The sequence below is a fragment of the Pongo pygmaeus genome, chromosome 13 (genome assembly GCF_028885625.2).
Source record: "Pongo pygmaeus isolate AG05252 chromosome 13, NHGRI_mPonPyg2-v2.0_pri, whole genome shotgun sequence".
Taxonomy (NCBI): domain Eukaryota; kingdom Metazoa; phylum Chordata; class Mammalia; order Primates; family Hominidae; genus Pongo; species Pongo pygmaeus.
Genome location: NC_072386.2, coordinates 38,431,847 through 38,447,766, shown reverse-complemented (window position 1 = coordinate 38,447,766; position 15,920 = coordinate 38,431,847). Strand labels below are relative to the sequence as shown.

The window sequence follows — 15,920 nt, the reverse complement described above, 5'->3', positions numbered from 1 at the left end:
AGCTCAGGCTGGTCTTGAACTCCTAGGCTCAAGTGATTTGCCCACCTCAGCCTCCAAAAATGCTAGGATTACAGGTGTGAGCCACTGGGCCTGACCAAGATAATTTTGAATCTTCATTCTGTCATCTATTATGCTTGCTATGTTCGTCTCACTTTGTGTTCTCAGCACACTTGATAAGGATGTCTTCTGTGTCTTCATCCAAGTTTTGATTAAAAATGTTGAACATGACAAAGCTAACAATAGAGTTCTAGGGCATGGGGATTTTGTTCCAGTATCACTAACAATGGTGATATTGTTTTAAGCAGGTAAAAAGCCATCCGTTGAAACTCCTTTGGCCTGCTTGTTCAATGACCTGGGAATCCACCTAACCTAATACTGTCATCCAACGCATCTTTCACTAGCTTTATCCACAAGTTTATCTTGGCAAGAATCGTTGCAAGGCCAATTGTTTCCTCTTAATTATTTTCTTCCAAACTACATCCTTATTACCTAAAACTGCTCTCCTCTAGCTGCCCAGTTTGTTCTATGTGACCTAACCCCTCCTGATGCTCAGCTGATTAGACCACAGGAGACAGCCTCATGCCAGAAGAGCCACCTGTCACAGGCTGGACCCAACCAGGTGCTCTTTTCTTTGGAATTTGGAAACAGCACATTAAACTCTTCAGTTCTCTGAAATGAGAAGTGGTATGAAGCTAGGGCTGGGGTAGCCACAGACAGCCAACGTGCAGAAGAACTCAGAATACCCAGAAGAAAACAGATCAGACGCCCCAAGAGCCATAAGGTCCGAGAAAGACACATACTCCCAACTAGCCACTCAATACTTTTGATGAACTCAGGAAAACATCTGTCCACCTTCAGGTCTATACCCCATGTCCCCTTTTCCCTGACTTCTCTTGAGGTCGCCAGCAGAGGCTGTAGAAGACCTCTACAGACACCTTCAGGGCCCTGACATGGAAGTACTCTGGACCTGGAAAAATACCGCTATAGATGATGGGAATCCCACTGTCTGAGGATCACTGATTTTTGACAGTCTAGAGATATTCAAGGACCTGAACAAGTTCACAAAGCTTGTAAGTAATTAAATCCAGGACTGCAATCCCAACAGTCATAGTGAGAGGTGAAGCCAGCTGAGCTTCTGGGTCAGGTGGGGACTTGGAGAACTTTTGTGTCTAGCTAAAGGATTGCAAATGCGCCAATCAGCACTCTGTAAAATTGCACCAGTCAGCAATCTGTGTCTAGCTAAAGCATTGTAAACGCACCAATCAGCACTCTGTAAAATGGACCAATCAGCACTCTGTAAAATGGACCAATCAACCCTCTGTAAAATGGACCAATCAGAAGGATGTGGGCAGGGCCCAGTAAGGGAATAAAAGCTGGCCACCCAAGACAGCAGCAGCAACCCGCTCAGCAGTAGCAACTGGCTGGGGTCCCCTTCCACATTGTGGAAGCTTTGTTCTTTTGCTCTTCACAATAAATCTTGCTGCTGCTCACTCCTTGGGTCCGCACTATCTTTATGAGCTGTAACACTCACTGCGAGTTTCTGGGGCTTCATTCCTAAAGTCAGCAAGACCACGAACCCACTGAGAGAAACGAACAACTCCAAACGTGCCACCTTTAAGAGCTGTAACACTCACTGCAAAGGTCTGCAGCTCCACTCCTGAAGTCAGAGAGATCACCAACCCACTGGAAAGAAGAAACTCTGGACACATCTGAAGGAACAAACTCTGGACACACCATCTGTAAGAACTGTAACACTCACTGCGAGAGTCCGCGGCTTCATTCTTAAAGTCAGTGAGACCAAGAACCAACCAGAAGGAACCAATTCCGGACCCAATAGCATGTTCTTCCCCTAATATTACTCACTGCCCTCCCATTTGAAGCAAGATAAAGAACAAGGTATTCAATTGACTCTGCTCTTCATTTGGAGCTGTTGTTCACAGATTGTATGTAGATTTTTCTTCATTTGGAGAAGACTTGAAATGCATCATACTTGAAAGAGAAATTGGACCACTATGGGGAAAGAGTGATTTTTTTAAATAGTTACTCATAATGGGTAGTTTCTAAAAGTTAAGTTATTGACCAGCACTGGGAGAAACTTAACTGATTTTTTACATTACAACCCCAATTTGTTAACATTAGAATGAAGGGCTTTTGGATAGTCTAGATATTTAAAATATAAAGATATATTTTGCTTAGCACCTAACTTGACAGCCATTTAGAAACATTTTTCTTTCCTTTTAGAGAAACAACCAGAGAAACTTCAAAGTTACTTTGAACAAGCTGGTAAAGACAAACAGAATAGTAGGGTATGCTATGCAGGGAGTATGTCTTCAATCTCCAGAGTCATTGTTTTGAAGACCTGCAAAGTTCTAAACTGAACAGCAACTTAACCTTAGTTTTTGTTAATGTCAGTATGAACTCACAAAGCCTAATAAATGCTGGACTCAAGTGTAGGCATCCCAGAAAGGGCAGAGAACCTCCCAGAGTATAAGGAGCAGATGAAGTTTTTGCAAACCATTCTTATCATCCAAATTTAATCAAGCCCCCCAAACACCAGATTGCATCCCCCCCCACACCCACTGGAGTTAATTCTCTGCAGGGCATTTTGTATTACCTGCAAGTCAGTAAACAGACTTAACTCTCTTCTCTAGAGTGTGAGCTCCACAGAGCTGCTGGCAGGATCTCCCACTCAGACTCAAGTGCTCAGGCAAGTACACTTCCTCAGGCTTCATTGCCTAGAACAGACCTTTATGCTTATTTAATAACATCTACCTATGCCTTACTGTGGATGCACGCGTTGTTCTACTTGCTTAATACTGATTCAATCCTCTCAATAACTAGTTGAGTCAGGTTCTATCTCCATTTTACTGATGAGAACGCTGAGGTACACAGAAATAGAAACTTTACTGTGAAGTGGTTTAACATGACACAGTTAGGGAGTAGAAAGGCTGGGATTTGAACCAAGATAGTCTGGCTCCACAATCTGCGCTTGTAACTGCAATACTCTGCCACTTCTCGTAGTAAATCATCACTTAATCATTTGTTGAATCAAGTTAAGAAAAATTACAAGAATGGAATGGAGATAAAATATCTTTAAGGAAATATTAGCAAACTACAAATCCACTCAGAAAAAACAAAATATTAACAGATTTAAAGTCAGCCTAATTCAGATATTGGGCATTTCTGAAGAAGAAAGAAGGAAAAAAGGGAGGGAAGGTAGGAAAGGGAGGAAAGCAAGGAAAGGAAGGAAAGGAACAAACAAAGGGGGCCAGACACAGTGGCTCCTCACACCAGCACTTTGGGAGTCCGAGGCGGGAAGATTGCTTGAGCCCAGGAGTTTGAGACTAACCTACGCAACATAGGGACACCTCATCTCTATATTTTAAAAAAGAAGAAGAAATGCTACTCTTTTAAGGCTTTTTTTTTTTTCTTGCGGGGGGAAAAGACTGTTTATCTGTGTTACTCTCCAGCTCAAAATCCATCCATGGCTCTTTGCTGGTGAGTTCACATTCTGAGACATGTAAGGGCCCCTCTGCAATTTGCCTCCAGCAAGCTTCCGGCACGATCTCCTGCAGGTTCAAGTACTCAGGCAGACATGATGTCTTCCGTGTCTGACTGCCATGCCCTGCAGCAGGGGCAGCCTCACTAAACCCCAACATACCCTTTCCTCCAGGGCCTGTGCTCCTCTCCCGCCTAATCCTCACACCAACCTTAAGAATATTGCAAGGACAAAAAACCAAACACCGCATGTTCTCACTCATAGGTGGGAATTGAACAATGAGAACACATGGACACGGGAAAGCGAACATCACGCACTGGGGACTGTTGTGGGGTGGGGGGAGGGATAGCATTAAGAGATACACCTAATGCTAAATGACGAGTTAATGGGTGCAGCACACCAACATGGCACATGTATACATATGTAACAAACCTGCACGTTGTGCACATGTACCCTAAAACTTAAAAGTATAATAATAATAAAATTTTTTTTAAAAAGCAGCAGAGCCAGCATTTGAAACCAGGCAGTCTCACTCCAGCTTCACTTTCCTCATCACTTCTCCCCATCCTAAAGCCTTCCCCTGCTACCCCATCCCCGAGCGCCTCTCCCACCCCTCACATCCTACATCACTTGTTTGATTGGTCTCATTCATCTAAGGGTAGCTGTTTCCGCCCCTCCACCACCCATCCCGAGACATGTCATCTTTCCAAATAAACTACAAATCACCTGAAGGTCAGTAACAAATATTTTAATATCAATGGAGGGAATGACATTTAAAACTGCCCACTACAGAACAGAATCAGAACATGTTACTCTGAACGGATCCATCTGCAGACTATAAGGTCGAATAGATCATATTTACTGCTGTAACTGGAATATGAAGTTGTACTCTAATAATATCTTAAATTTGACATATACCCACTTGTACTCATTTTATAAGATGAAAGGTATTTATGAACAATTAAACATTAATTCTGATATCAAAAAAGGCCATTTTTAAGGAGCATAACATAGCTTAACATGAAAAGTATATGAAATCTACAATAAAAATTCAATCTTAAAGTGAAAGTTTTTCTTTTTTTTCTTGGCATCTCTATCTGGATTCTGCTAAAGATAAGTCATCAGCAAGTATCTGTTAAAGGCTGTTCTTTGTCTTTTTTCCCCTTAATCAGAATTTATGAAGTCAATTTTATTTAAATTAAAAATAAGAATTCTTCTTAAAACATGTAATATCAAACCAAGTCCTCAATTTTTTTTTTCCTTCCTCCTAATTTGTAACAGAGACTCTAAGAAAATAAAATCTAAGGTTAAGGAAATTTCCATCAATGTGAAGAAAATATTTTCCAAAATTAAAATAATAAGTTCCTCCCTGGTTAACATAACTGATTTAAGTTGCAGATACATGGCTGCCCCTGAGATCACCTTCCTCTGCAAGCTCTGTGAAAGGGCCAAATCCACATCCTTTTCAGCAATTTTTGAGTCCTCTATGGGACTACCTTTTTTATGAAATGCTGCACATACTACCAGTGCTTCATAAATATTTCATGATACATTAACCAGTCTTGGAATTTCCTGCAAGATTGCACAAAATCTTTAAAATGGTGCACTGTAAGCCGTAAAATAATCAGATATAAAAGTAAGCTATATCAATCCCTTCATTAACAATTTTTTACAAGAATTTTAGAAAAAGTAGTGTTACTACATTTTAATCTCAGGAGGGAGATTTGCTATTTATATTACTTTACTAAAAGGCTTTTAGAATTACACTTTTTTTTTTATGTCAGATACTATTTTCTCAGTTGGACAAGAGCCTTCATATTGTACTCTACAATCAAAAATGGCCCATTGTGGGACTTGGGGGAACTAATTAAGTTGGTTAATGGATACAAAAATACAGTTGGATAGAAGAAATAAATTACAGTGTTTGATAATACAGTAGGGTGACTATAGTTATAATTTGCCATATATTTCAAAATAGCTAGAAGATTATTTGTAAGCTTCCCAATACAAAGAAATGACCAATGTGTGAAGTGATAGATATGCTGATTACCCTAATTTGATTGTTACATGTTATATGCATATATCAAAATGTCACTTGTACCCCAGAAATATGTACAATCATTATGTATCAATTTTTTAAATGGTCCAATGTGACTCGAAAATAGACTGGACTGTAAATTTTAACACCTAGCAGTGTCTGATACCCAGTAAAAGATGAATAAAATTTAATTGATTGACCTAAATTGTGCCTGAAGCTTAACATGTTCCCATATATTAAAATTAATCGCAATGTTTCTATTTCCTTATCTGTAAAATAAAAGAGCTAGAGACCACTAAGATCCCTTTCAGCTTTAAAAGTCTGATTAACATTTTACTTTACAGCAACCTTACCTTGCGCCACCCACTCCCCACCTAACCACAGTTTCAAATTTAGTCATCTGGGAAAGAATAGCTCAATAGACTGAAAACAACCCCAGGGAAAACAGAGGCTAAAATCAAGGAACTGAATTTCCAAACTAAGCAATGCTTCCCATGTTGAGGGACCCACAGTAAGATAATAATATATGGGAAAATACTTCTTGAATTTTCAAAATACTGTAAAGATGGAAGGTGGTTTAATATTATAAAACTCTGGGCTGGGTGTGGTAGCTCACACCTGTAGTCTGAGCACTTTGGGAGGCTGAGGTGGGTGGATCACAAGGTCAGGAGTTCAAGACCAGCCTGGCCAACATGGTGAAACCCCATCTCTACTAAAAACACAAAAACTAGAAGAGAAGATGGCAACCGTGTGGGATGAGGCCAAGCAAGATGGAACTGGGGTGGAGGTGCTCAAGATGTCCACGGAGGAGATCATCCAGCGCACATGGCTTCTGGACAGTGAGATCAAGATCATGAAGAGTGAAATGTTGAGAGTCACCCATGAGCTCCAAGCCGTGAAGGACAAGATCAAAGAGAACAGTGAGAAAATCAATGTGAACAAAACCCTGGTGTACCTTGTCTCCAACGTCATCGAGCTCCTGGATGTTGATCCCAATGATCAAGAGGAGGATGGTGCCAATATTGACCTGGACTCCCAGAGGAAGGACAAGTGTGCTGTGATCAAAACCTCTACACTGCAGACATACTTCCTACCTGTGATTGGATTGGTGGATGCTGAAAAGCGAAAGCCAGGAGACCTGGTGGGTGTGAACAGAGACTCCTATCCAATCCTGGAGACACTGCCCAGAGTACAGCTCGCGGGTGAAGGCCACAGAGGTGGATGAGAGACCCACGGAGCAATACAGTGACACTGGGGGCTTGGACAAGCAGATCCAGGAACTGGTGGAGGCCACTGTCTTGTCAATGAACCACAAGGAGAAGTTTGAGAACTTGCGGATCCAACCTCCAAAAGGGGTGCTGGCCCCCAGGGATGGAGAAGACCCTCCTGGCCTGGGCCTGTAGGGCACAGACTAAGACCACCTTCCTAAAGCTGACTGGCCCCCAGCTGGTGCAGATGTTCACTGGAGATGGTGCCAAGCTAGTCCGGGATGCCTTCGCCCTGGCCAAGGATAAAGCGTCCTCCATCATCTTCACTGATGAGCTGGATGCCATAGGCACCAAGCACTTTGACAGCGAAAAGTCCGGGGACCGAGAGGTGCAGAGGACGATGCTGGGGCTTCTGAATCAGCTGGATGGCTTCCAGCCCAAAACCCAAGTTAAGGTAATTGCAGTCACACACCGGGTGGACATCCTGGACCCCGCCCCGCTCCGCTAGGGCCGCCTGGACCGCAAGATCGAGTGCCTGGGCCAGAATCATGTAGATCCACTCCCAAAAGATGAACGTCAGTCCTGACGTGAACTGCGAGGGAGCTGGCCTGCTGCACAGACGACTTCAACGGGACCCAGTGCAAGGCTGTGTGTGTGGAGGCGGGTATGATCGCACTGCGCAGGGGTGCCACGGAGCTCACCCACGAGGACTACATGGAAGGCATCCTGGAGGTCCAGGCCAAGAAGAAAGCCAACCTACAGTACTACGCCTAGGGCACGGCAGGCCAGCCCCGGACTCACGGCTGAAGTGCGCAATAAAAGATGGTTTAGAGGCAAAACAAAACAAAACAAAAAAATACAAAAATTAGTCGGCAGTAGTGGCAGGTGCTTGTAATCCCAGCTGCTCGGGAGGCTGAGGCAGGAGAATCGCTTGAGCCCAGGAAGCGGAGGTTGCAGTAAGCCAAGATCGCACCATTGCACTCCAGCGTGGGCAACAGAGTGAGACTCCGTCTCAAAAAAAATAAAAAATAAAAATAAAACTCTGTGGAGTAGCATTTTTTCAATAACATGAAATGCTGGAGATAATCAGACGCAATTGGAAATATTATACTCTCATATACAAAAGTAGAGTTACTCTATTCAAAGCACTCCCCCACCATGTAGCTTCTGAAGTCAAGATAATTAAGTGGTACATTAGTTTCAAAAAAAAATTTACATGCTGACCTTACTGTATTTCTGCAAACCACAATACTCTGCTTATTTGGTGCTGATTATGTTGAAAAGAGAATATTATGACATTCTACGGTAATAATTCCAATTGCAAGATTTTGATCACCGAGGAAAGAAGTAGAGCATTGTTGTGGAGGCAAAGCCTTGAGCTTGATGCAGTAAAATATGTCTGATTTTTTTTTTTAGCCCAGCAAAGCTCATTAAAAAGTTTTACAAGTGGTTGGAATCTTTAGACATTTGAAACACTTTTCACTTTGTAATCTGCCATCTACTCTGAAAGGCAAACCACTTTCCTGAGCTCTGCTGGACCCTAAACTCTAATTGCTCATTTTAGAAAACTTAAGATAAATCTATTTAAAAATAAAATAAAATCCAGAACTCCAAAGGTTTTGCTTTTCCATTCAGGCTGATTTGGTTTAACCCGCACTGAGAATTGATCAGGAAACGTCTGCCATCTTGTGGCCAAATATAAGAACTTGCTCCAAGAGAGTCGCATTGGTGGCTTTTCCCCAGCAGCCGTCGGCAGCTGCTCCCGCAGATGGACACCTTCTTATCCATGCCTCTGAGCATCTCCAGAGCCCCCTTGCCAACAAGGACAATGTCCTCAAAAGTTAAAGTTGAAAGGACATTAAAGAATTATTTGCTCAAAAAAAAACTTTGGAAGAAGAGAATGTGAGAGAGAAGGGGGAGTAAATGTGCCTCTCTCCCTCCCTGGAAGCCCTGAGGGTCTCCACAAATCTCCAGGATTAAAAAATGGGGGAACTGAAGCCCAGAGAGATCCAGTGACTCACTCAGGAACCCCGGTCTCCCCCTCCCACTCAAGGGCGCTGTCTCTGACTTCTTCATGCATGCTTGTCCTCCAGACTTTCCATTGCTTTTTCCCATGACCTCAGACTGAAAAGCCAAATATAGACTTCCACAGCTTAGAAAACACCTATAAAATTCCTCGCTCCATCCCAACCAGTCACTGAGCAGATTTAATTGGGGTGGGAGGGATTTAATTGGGGTGGGAAAGATCAAGACTTCGAAATAATGAGACTCAAGATCAGTGTTGTCCAACAGAACTTTCCGCAGTGATGGAAACACTCCATATCTGCATGGGCCGGTATGGGAGTGACTATACTCGAGTAGCTACTGAGCACTTGAAATGTGGCTTGTGCAGCTGAGAAACTGAATTTTTAGTTTTATTTACCTTTCATTTATTTAAATGAAATTGTCACAGCTGGCTACCATACTAGACAGTACATCTCTAAATCTTACATTCCTAACCCAGTCCAGCATGTTATGACCTTGACAAACAAAAAACGCCATCCATTCATTCAAAAAGATATGTGTTAGCTGTTAATAAAGAAAACAGTGTGTTGCTATGATACAGTGCACACACAAAAATAGAAAATATCTGTTTTCCCAGGGTACATATAATTAATCGAGGATATAAAGCATGCCGATGCATAATCAGAGGATGAGAACATGGAGCGGGGTTCTTTGATGGGGAGCCACAGGGCTGGGTTAACGGGAAACTTGCAAGTGAAACAGGGCCTTACAAGTGCAGCAGGAGGAGGGTAAATAGGCATTTTAGAGAAAGGGAAAGGATAAGGATCAGAGAAGGGAAATCAGCAGGTCCACTCAGGGGATGCCAAGAAACCTGATCCAATTCAAGGTGTAGTTTCATGTAAGGGAATCATGGGAGAAAAAAAAACTAGGAAGGTACTTTAGGACGAGTTTCCAAACACAAAAATGAGAGAACCAGGGAGGTTGTAACAGGAATAAAAGGGAAGGGACCAATTAAAGAAAGATTACAATGGAGGAGGGACCCAGACTTTAGAAAAGAGTCAATGTGCCAGGCACGGTGGCTCACACCTGTAATCCCAACACTTTTGGAGGCCAAGGTAGTTAGATCATTTGAGGTCAGGAGTTTAAGACCAGCTGGCCAACATGGTGAAATCCCGTCTCTACTAAAAATGCAAAAATTAGCCCAGCATGGTGGTGGGTACCTGTAATCCCAGCTACTTGGGAGGCTGGGGCAGGAGAATCGCTTGAACCCAGGAGGCGGAGGTTGCAGTGAGCAGAGATTGCGCCACTGCACGACAGAGTAAGACTCCATCTCAAAAAAATAAAATAAAATAAAATAAAAGAAGAAGATTCAATGTTGTGGTTGAGGGAGAGTAAGAGATGATTCAAAATTTTCACCCAGGGTGAATGGAAGATTGCTGGCACCATGAATGAGGCAGATACCAGAATAATGTTTGAAGGTTGTTGAAGTTGAGATTAATGAGACAGATGGATCACCAAAGCACTTTGAGAAGATGAAAATGAAACTGGAATTCAGAAGACAGGAGAAACTATTGGCTGAAACCATAAAGTGGAGGAGAAAATACAGGATGAGGAGAGAAGAAAAGGAGAGGAGACACAAGAACAGACTCTGCTTCCAACGGAAAGTGACTCCTTTGCAGGGACAGAATGACAACAGAGTCAGAGAAGGACACCCAAATGAGTCATATCCCTACTGCGGGGGCAGGAGGGAGACTTCTCACTATATATGCTCTGCACCTCTTAATGAGCATTCTGCCTTCCTACCTAGACTACACGCTGTGCAAAGATGGAGACTATGTCTTATACATTCAATCCCAATGCCTAGAACAATGCAGGAGGACACAGGAGGGTAATGTAAAGCGTCCCAGTAGAAAGAAGGCCTTAGTGGCTCATGCCTGTAATCCCAGCACTTTGGGAGGCCGAGGCAGGCGATCACCTGAGATCAGGAGTTCAAAACCAGCCTGGACAACATGGTTGAAACCCTGTCTCTACTAAAAATACAAAAATTAGCTAGGCATGGTGGCATGTGCCTGTAATCCCATCTACTCAGAAGGCTGAGGCAGGAGAATCACTTGAACCCTGAGGCGTAGGTTGCAGTGAATCGAGATGGCACCACTGCACTCCAGCCTGGGCAACAGAGCAAGCCACTGTCTCCAAAAAGAAAAAAGAAAGGTGGCCTTAGAAAAAAAGGTTTTGCTTGGTAACATGTAGTCCTAGACTATACACTGCTCTGGCCCCACTTAACAAAGCTCAAAAGCAAGACCAACGTTTGTACATGATCTAGTTCAGTGAGTCCCAGTCCTAGCAAATGGTCAGAATCACCTTTAGACAGTTGACAGGGCCCACTCTGAGATTATCAATTCAACGGCCTGAGCAACTGATAGTTTTCAAACTCCCTGTGTGATTCTAACAGCAGCCAGAGTTGGGAACCATTCATTGATGCCAGAGATATAGAAGGTTGCTGATCCAGTTTTTAGAGTGCCCTTTAATTCTCCACACTACTGATACCATTTTTATATGCATGTGTCATATTTGCCCTTTTTTCAGATTTCAGGACACTAACATATTAAGCACAATCCATGTACCAGGACTCACATACATGATCTTAACTCTTACAATAGTCCTATGAGGTAGGTATTGTTGGTACAGATGAGGCGACTATGACCTGGAGTTTAGTTACCAATCTAAGACCCCACAATTAATGACAGCCCAGGAGAGCTGTCCCCAGAACCCTCTTGCCTATTGCTCCTCTGCTGCCCACTCCCTGCCCCAGCCAAGCAGAAACCCAGCTGTCCTGGGAAGCAGATAGAAGGGGCATCTAAGACATCATGTGAGTGACAGCAGACCAGTCAGCCCGTGGGACTCTGACTAAAGCCCATGATTTCCCCCAGGACCACCTTCACTGCGCTTCCACCCAGACATGGTCCTTAAAGGTTAGAAGAGAGACCTGGCCAGGCCAGGTGACTGTGAAAGTAATGTTTTCATTATTCTTATTCAACTCTATACAACGTGGAACAAGTTTTACTAATACCTTATACTTCTCCGACAAAGTAACAATCTCTCTGAATGAGAAATTCAGTTATACTACAGGAATTCTCCTCCCATCTATCACTTTCCCAAAAGGAGCAAGACTGGTCCCACTGGGCCAGGTGTTCTCCCTCCTTGGCTGACACTTTCTGGGCTTCAGGGAAGGGAGTGCAGACTGCGCGGCCACGCCCATTTTCAACCCTCCTGCAGTTCTCAAGTGAAGCGGCACAGAAGGCCCGAAAACAGCCACATTCGCCGCCAGAACTGATGTGGCGTCCGCGGGCACAACGCTAGTTGACAAAATTGTGGCTTAAAAAACGTGGCAAGTGGACGAACCCACCGTGATGCCGCCTGATGAAGCACCTGGGAGAGGCTTCCCTTCCTCGGGAGTCTGAAAACCCAGGCTCCCCCAGCCTTGCCCTGGGCGCGGCCACCTTACCCGCAGGAGCAGAGTTCACAGATACACTTCGTCTTCATAGGGGCCATCCTGAGGCCCTGACGTCCCCTCAGAGCATCGCCAGCTGCAGCCGACTCCTAGACCCCAACCACCTGTCTTGGGGCACGCCCAGGCTCGAGGGTCTTGGCAGGTGTTCTGTTTACTCGAAGGAAAATTTAAGTGGCCCTTTTGCAACGTCCTGTCGTCTGTTGCCCTCCTGGAGCTGGCCTAGCGCGAGGGAGCAGCAGAGGGCTTGCAGGCGCGCCAGCCCGGGAGACCTCACCCTGCACGCCACCGCCCCGGCCTCCGCAGCCCAGACTTAGGCACCTGGAGCTGCTGACTGGGCCCCAGGAAGCTGCGGGGTCCGTGCCCAGGTAGCCTCTGTGATGTCGCCAGGACCAGGAGGGGCACACCTCAGGTGGCAATTACATCACAAGAGCCGCTTGTGAGGTCAGGAAGCTCCCAGCGCGTCACTGGCAGGCCCAGGACAGGGTTTCCCCGGTGGACCGTGGAGAAACCTGAAAAAGGTGGAAGTCACTAGAAAGCTCCTGGTGCAGTAAACGGTCACACGTGCAGAAAAGCTGAAAACTCCCTCACCATCACCTTGGGTGGCATTTGCTATCTCTAGGATCCATGGTGCCCCTCTTAGGGGAATACAGCCCTTGACTTGCAAAAGGCTTGCCTTGAATAGGGTTTCCAGATCTTCCTGTGGAAACCTAGGCCTTTGGCTTCAGATGTCTGTTAGAATTGCTCTCACCCACAGACCTGCGCTCTTGAGAACACAGCGGTTTAAGAGCGCCCAGGCCTTCACTGCTCAGGTGGGTTCTCAATCACTTCTCCAGATGCTGGTAATGATGCCTTGAAGCAGACGTTCTCAAATTCTAGTGGGCATCAGGACCACCTGGCTTGATGAAAACCAGATTGCCAGACCCCACCCCCACAGTTTCTGATTCAGTGTTTCTAGGGTAGGCCAAAGACTTGCATTTCTTACAAGCTCTCAGGTAATGCTGGTTCTGCTGGGCCACGGACCACACTTTAAGAACTACAGCTTTTGAGGTTCCTTTACACCCCCTGGAATAGTGTTTCTTCAGCTTACCTGGTCCCGAGAGCACACCCCACCCAGAAGTCTCCCCTGCATCAAAACCTCTAGTCCGGGAATCTAGCTTCAACAAGAAGCCAGATGATTCTGGTCATGAAGCAAGTTCAAAAGACACTGCTCTGGCCAGTTGTTTGGACTTAAAATATTTTGACTTCCTGCTTATGGGAAATGGGAACTTAAAAGTATTGACAATCTTTATGCTTTTCTTTCCTATGCTTCCTAACTCTTTCCATTCATTTTAGTGAATGAGTCAGTCAGAGGCATCTTGGACTGCAAGACACTTAATATTCAGAGGGTTTCTTTTTGTGTGGGGGAGGGTTAGGTTTTTTCCTTCAGTAATAGGCTCTAGAATAGAGGTCAGCAAACTATTGTCTGCAGTTGGCCACTTGACTCTATCTGGCCATTGAGCTAAGAATGGTTTTCATATTTTTTAATGGTTGAAAAGATTAAAATAATAATATTACATGACACATGAAACTTACCTAAAATTCAAATTTCAGTGTCTAAATAAAGTTTTGAATTTTTTCAAAAAATTTGTGTAAACATTCCTGATTTTGCCTCTTGGCCCACAAAAGCTAAAATATTCACTATCTGACATTTTACAGAGAGAGTGTTCCAACCCCAGTTATAGAAAGTCAGCAAGGTAGATTCAGACAGGAGCAAAGCTTATTGATCATTCTTAAGAACAGTGGGGTGGGAAGCTGCTCCTTGCCTTCCCAGTAGGAAGTCAGAACTCTAAAGGGGAGGATGGAAACATGGCCAGACAAAAACGAGGTGGGAGCTATTGGAAGTCAAAGCAAAACCTGCAAGCCATCCATTGCCATTGACAGAGAACATCACACAGTCCTTACAGAGGAAATACAGTGCTGGACACCAGCCTTCTCTTGATGGCTGCCTAAACATTATCCATAAATCTTTCAGCAGAAGAATGCCTGTTCATGCCCCCTGCCATTCAAACTGCCCTTGTGGGTGGCCGCCTTGTCAACAATCATGGTACTCCCCACTTCCTCCATCCATGCCCTCAACAGAGGGTAGAGATCTTGAAAGATGAAGATGGTGTGGACAAAATAGCCTCAACAATGATATATCTAAAGATCAGTGCTAGACAGTAGGGACAACCTCCCCTCGCCTAGTTACACTTACTGTCCATCTTTTGTTACATCCAGCCAACCTTACCCTGACCCATCTGATATGGTTTGTTTCTGTGTCCCCACCCAAATCTAATCTGGAATTGTACTCCCATAATTCCCACATGTTGTAGGAGGGACCCAGTGGGAGATAATTTGAATCACGGGGGCAGTTTCCCCCATACTGTTCTTATGGTAGAGAATAAGTCTCATGAGATCTGACGGTTTTATCTTCATTTTTCTCTCTTGCCACCTGCCACGTAAGAAGGGTCTTTCGCCTCCCACCATGATTCTGAGACCTCCCCAGCCATGTGGAACTGTAAGTCCAATTGAACTGCTTTATCTTCCCAGTCTCAGATATGTCTTTATCAGCAGCATGAAAATGGACTAATACAGTAAATTGGTACCAGCAGAGTGGGGTGCTGCTGAAAAGTTACCCAAAAATGAGGAAGCAACTTTAGAACTGGGTAATAGGCAGAGGTTGGAACAGTTTGGAGGGCTCCGAAGAAGACAGGAAAATGAGAAAGTTTGGAACTTCCTAGAGACTTGTTGAATGGCTTCGCCCAAAATGCTGATAGCGATATGGACAATAAAGTCCAGGCTGAGGTGGTCTCAGATGGAGATGAGGAACTTGTTGGGAATGGAATCCAAGGTGATTCTTGTTTTGTTTTAGCAAAGAGACTGGCGGCATTTTGCCCCATCCTAGAGATCTATGGAAGTTTGAACTTGAGGGAGATGATTTAGGGTATCTGACAGAAGAAACTTCTAAGCAGCAAAGCATTTAACAGGTGACTTGGGTGCTGTTAAAGGCATTCAGTTTTATAAGGGAAGCAGAGCACAAAAGTTTGGAAAATTTGCATCCTGACAATGCAATGGAAAAGAAAAACCTTCTCAGCAAACTAACACAAGAACAGAAAACCAAACACCACATGTTCTCACTCATAAGTGGGAGCTGAACAATGAGAACACATGGACACAGGGAGGGGAACATCACACACCAGGGCCTGTCAGGGGGTGGGGGGCTGGGGGAGGGATAGCATTAGCAGAAATACCTAATGTAGATGACGGGTTGATGGGTGCAGCAAACCACCATGGCACATGTATACCCATGTAACAAACCTGCACGTTAGCACATGTACCCCAGAACTTAAAGTATAATTAAAAAAAAAAAAGAAAGAAAGAAAAAAGAAAAGAAAAACCTGTTTTCTGAGGAGAAATTCAAGCTGGCTGCAGAAATTTGCATAAGTGACAAGTAGCGAAATGTTAATCCCCAAGACAATAGGGAAAATGTCTCCTGGGCATGTCAGAAATCTTCACAGCAGCCCCTCCCATCACAGGCCCATAGGCCTAGGAGGAAATGGTTTCATGGGCCGGAACCAGGGTCCCCATGCTGTGTCCAGCCTAGGGACTTGGTGCCCTGCATCCCAGCTGCTCCAGCCATGG

General features: G+C 44.4%; 1 protein-coding gene and 1 pseudogene across 5 annotated transcripts in view; one reads left to right on the top strand and one right to left on the bottom strand.

Moving 5' to 3' along the window:
- SAXO1 (stabilizer of axonemal microtubules 1) overlaps positions 1-15,920 on the bottom strand; it is a 115,343-nt gene that overhangs the window by 88,144 nt on the left and 11,279 nt on the right. For 3 of the 5 annotated variants that reach the window (XM_054500645.1, XM_054500648.1, XM_054500646.1), the window contains exon 1: positions 12,255-15,627. The exons of 1 other annotated variant lie outside the window; for it this stretch is intronic. In XM_054500645.1, coding sequence (XP_054356620.1) covers positions 12,255-12,301 — 47 coding nt within the window. In that variant the 5' untranslated portion in view covers positions 12,302-15,627. Of the gene's footprint in view, positions 1-12,254; positions 15,628-15,920 lie in introns of those variants that run through there. One more of the 5 variants, XM_063650527.1, reaches the window with a different exon arrangement.
- Positions 6,274-7,519, top strand: LOC129043734 (26S proteasome regulatory subunit 6A-like; annotated as a pseudogene).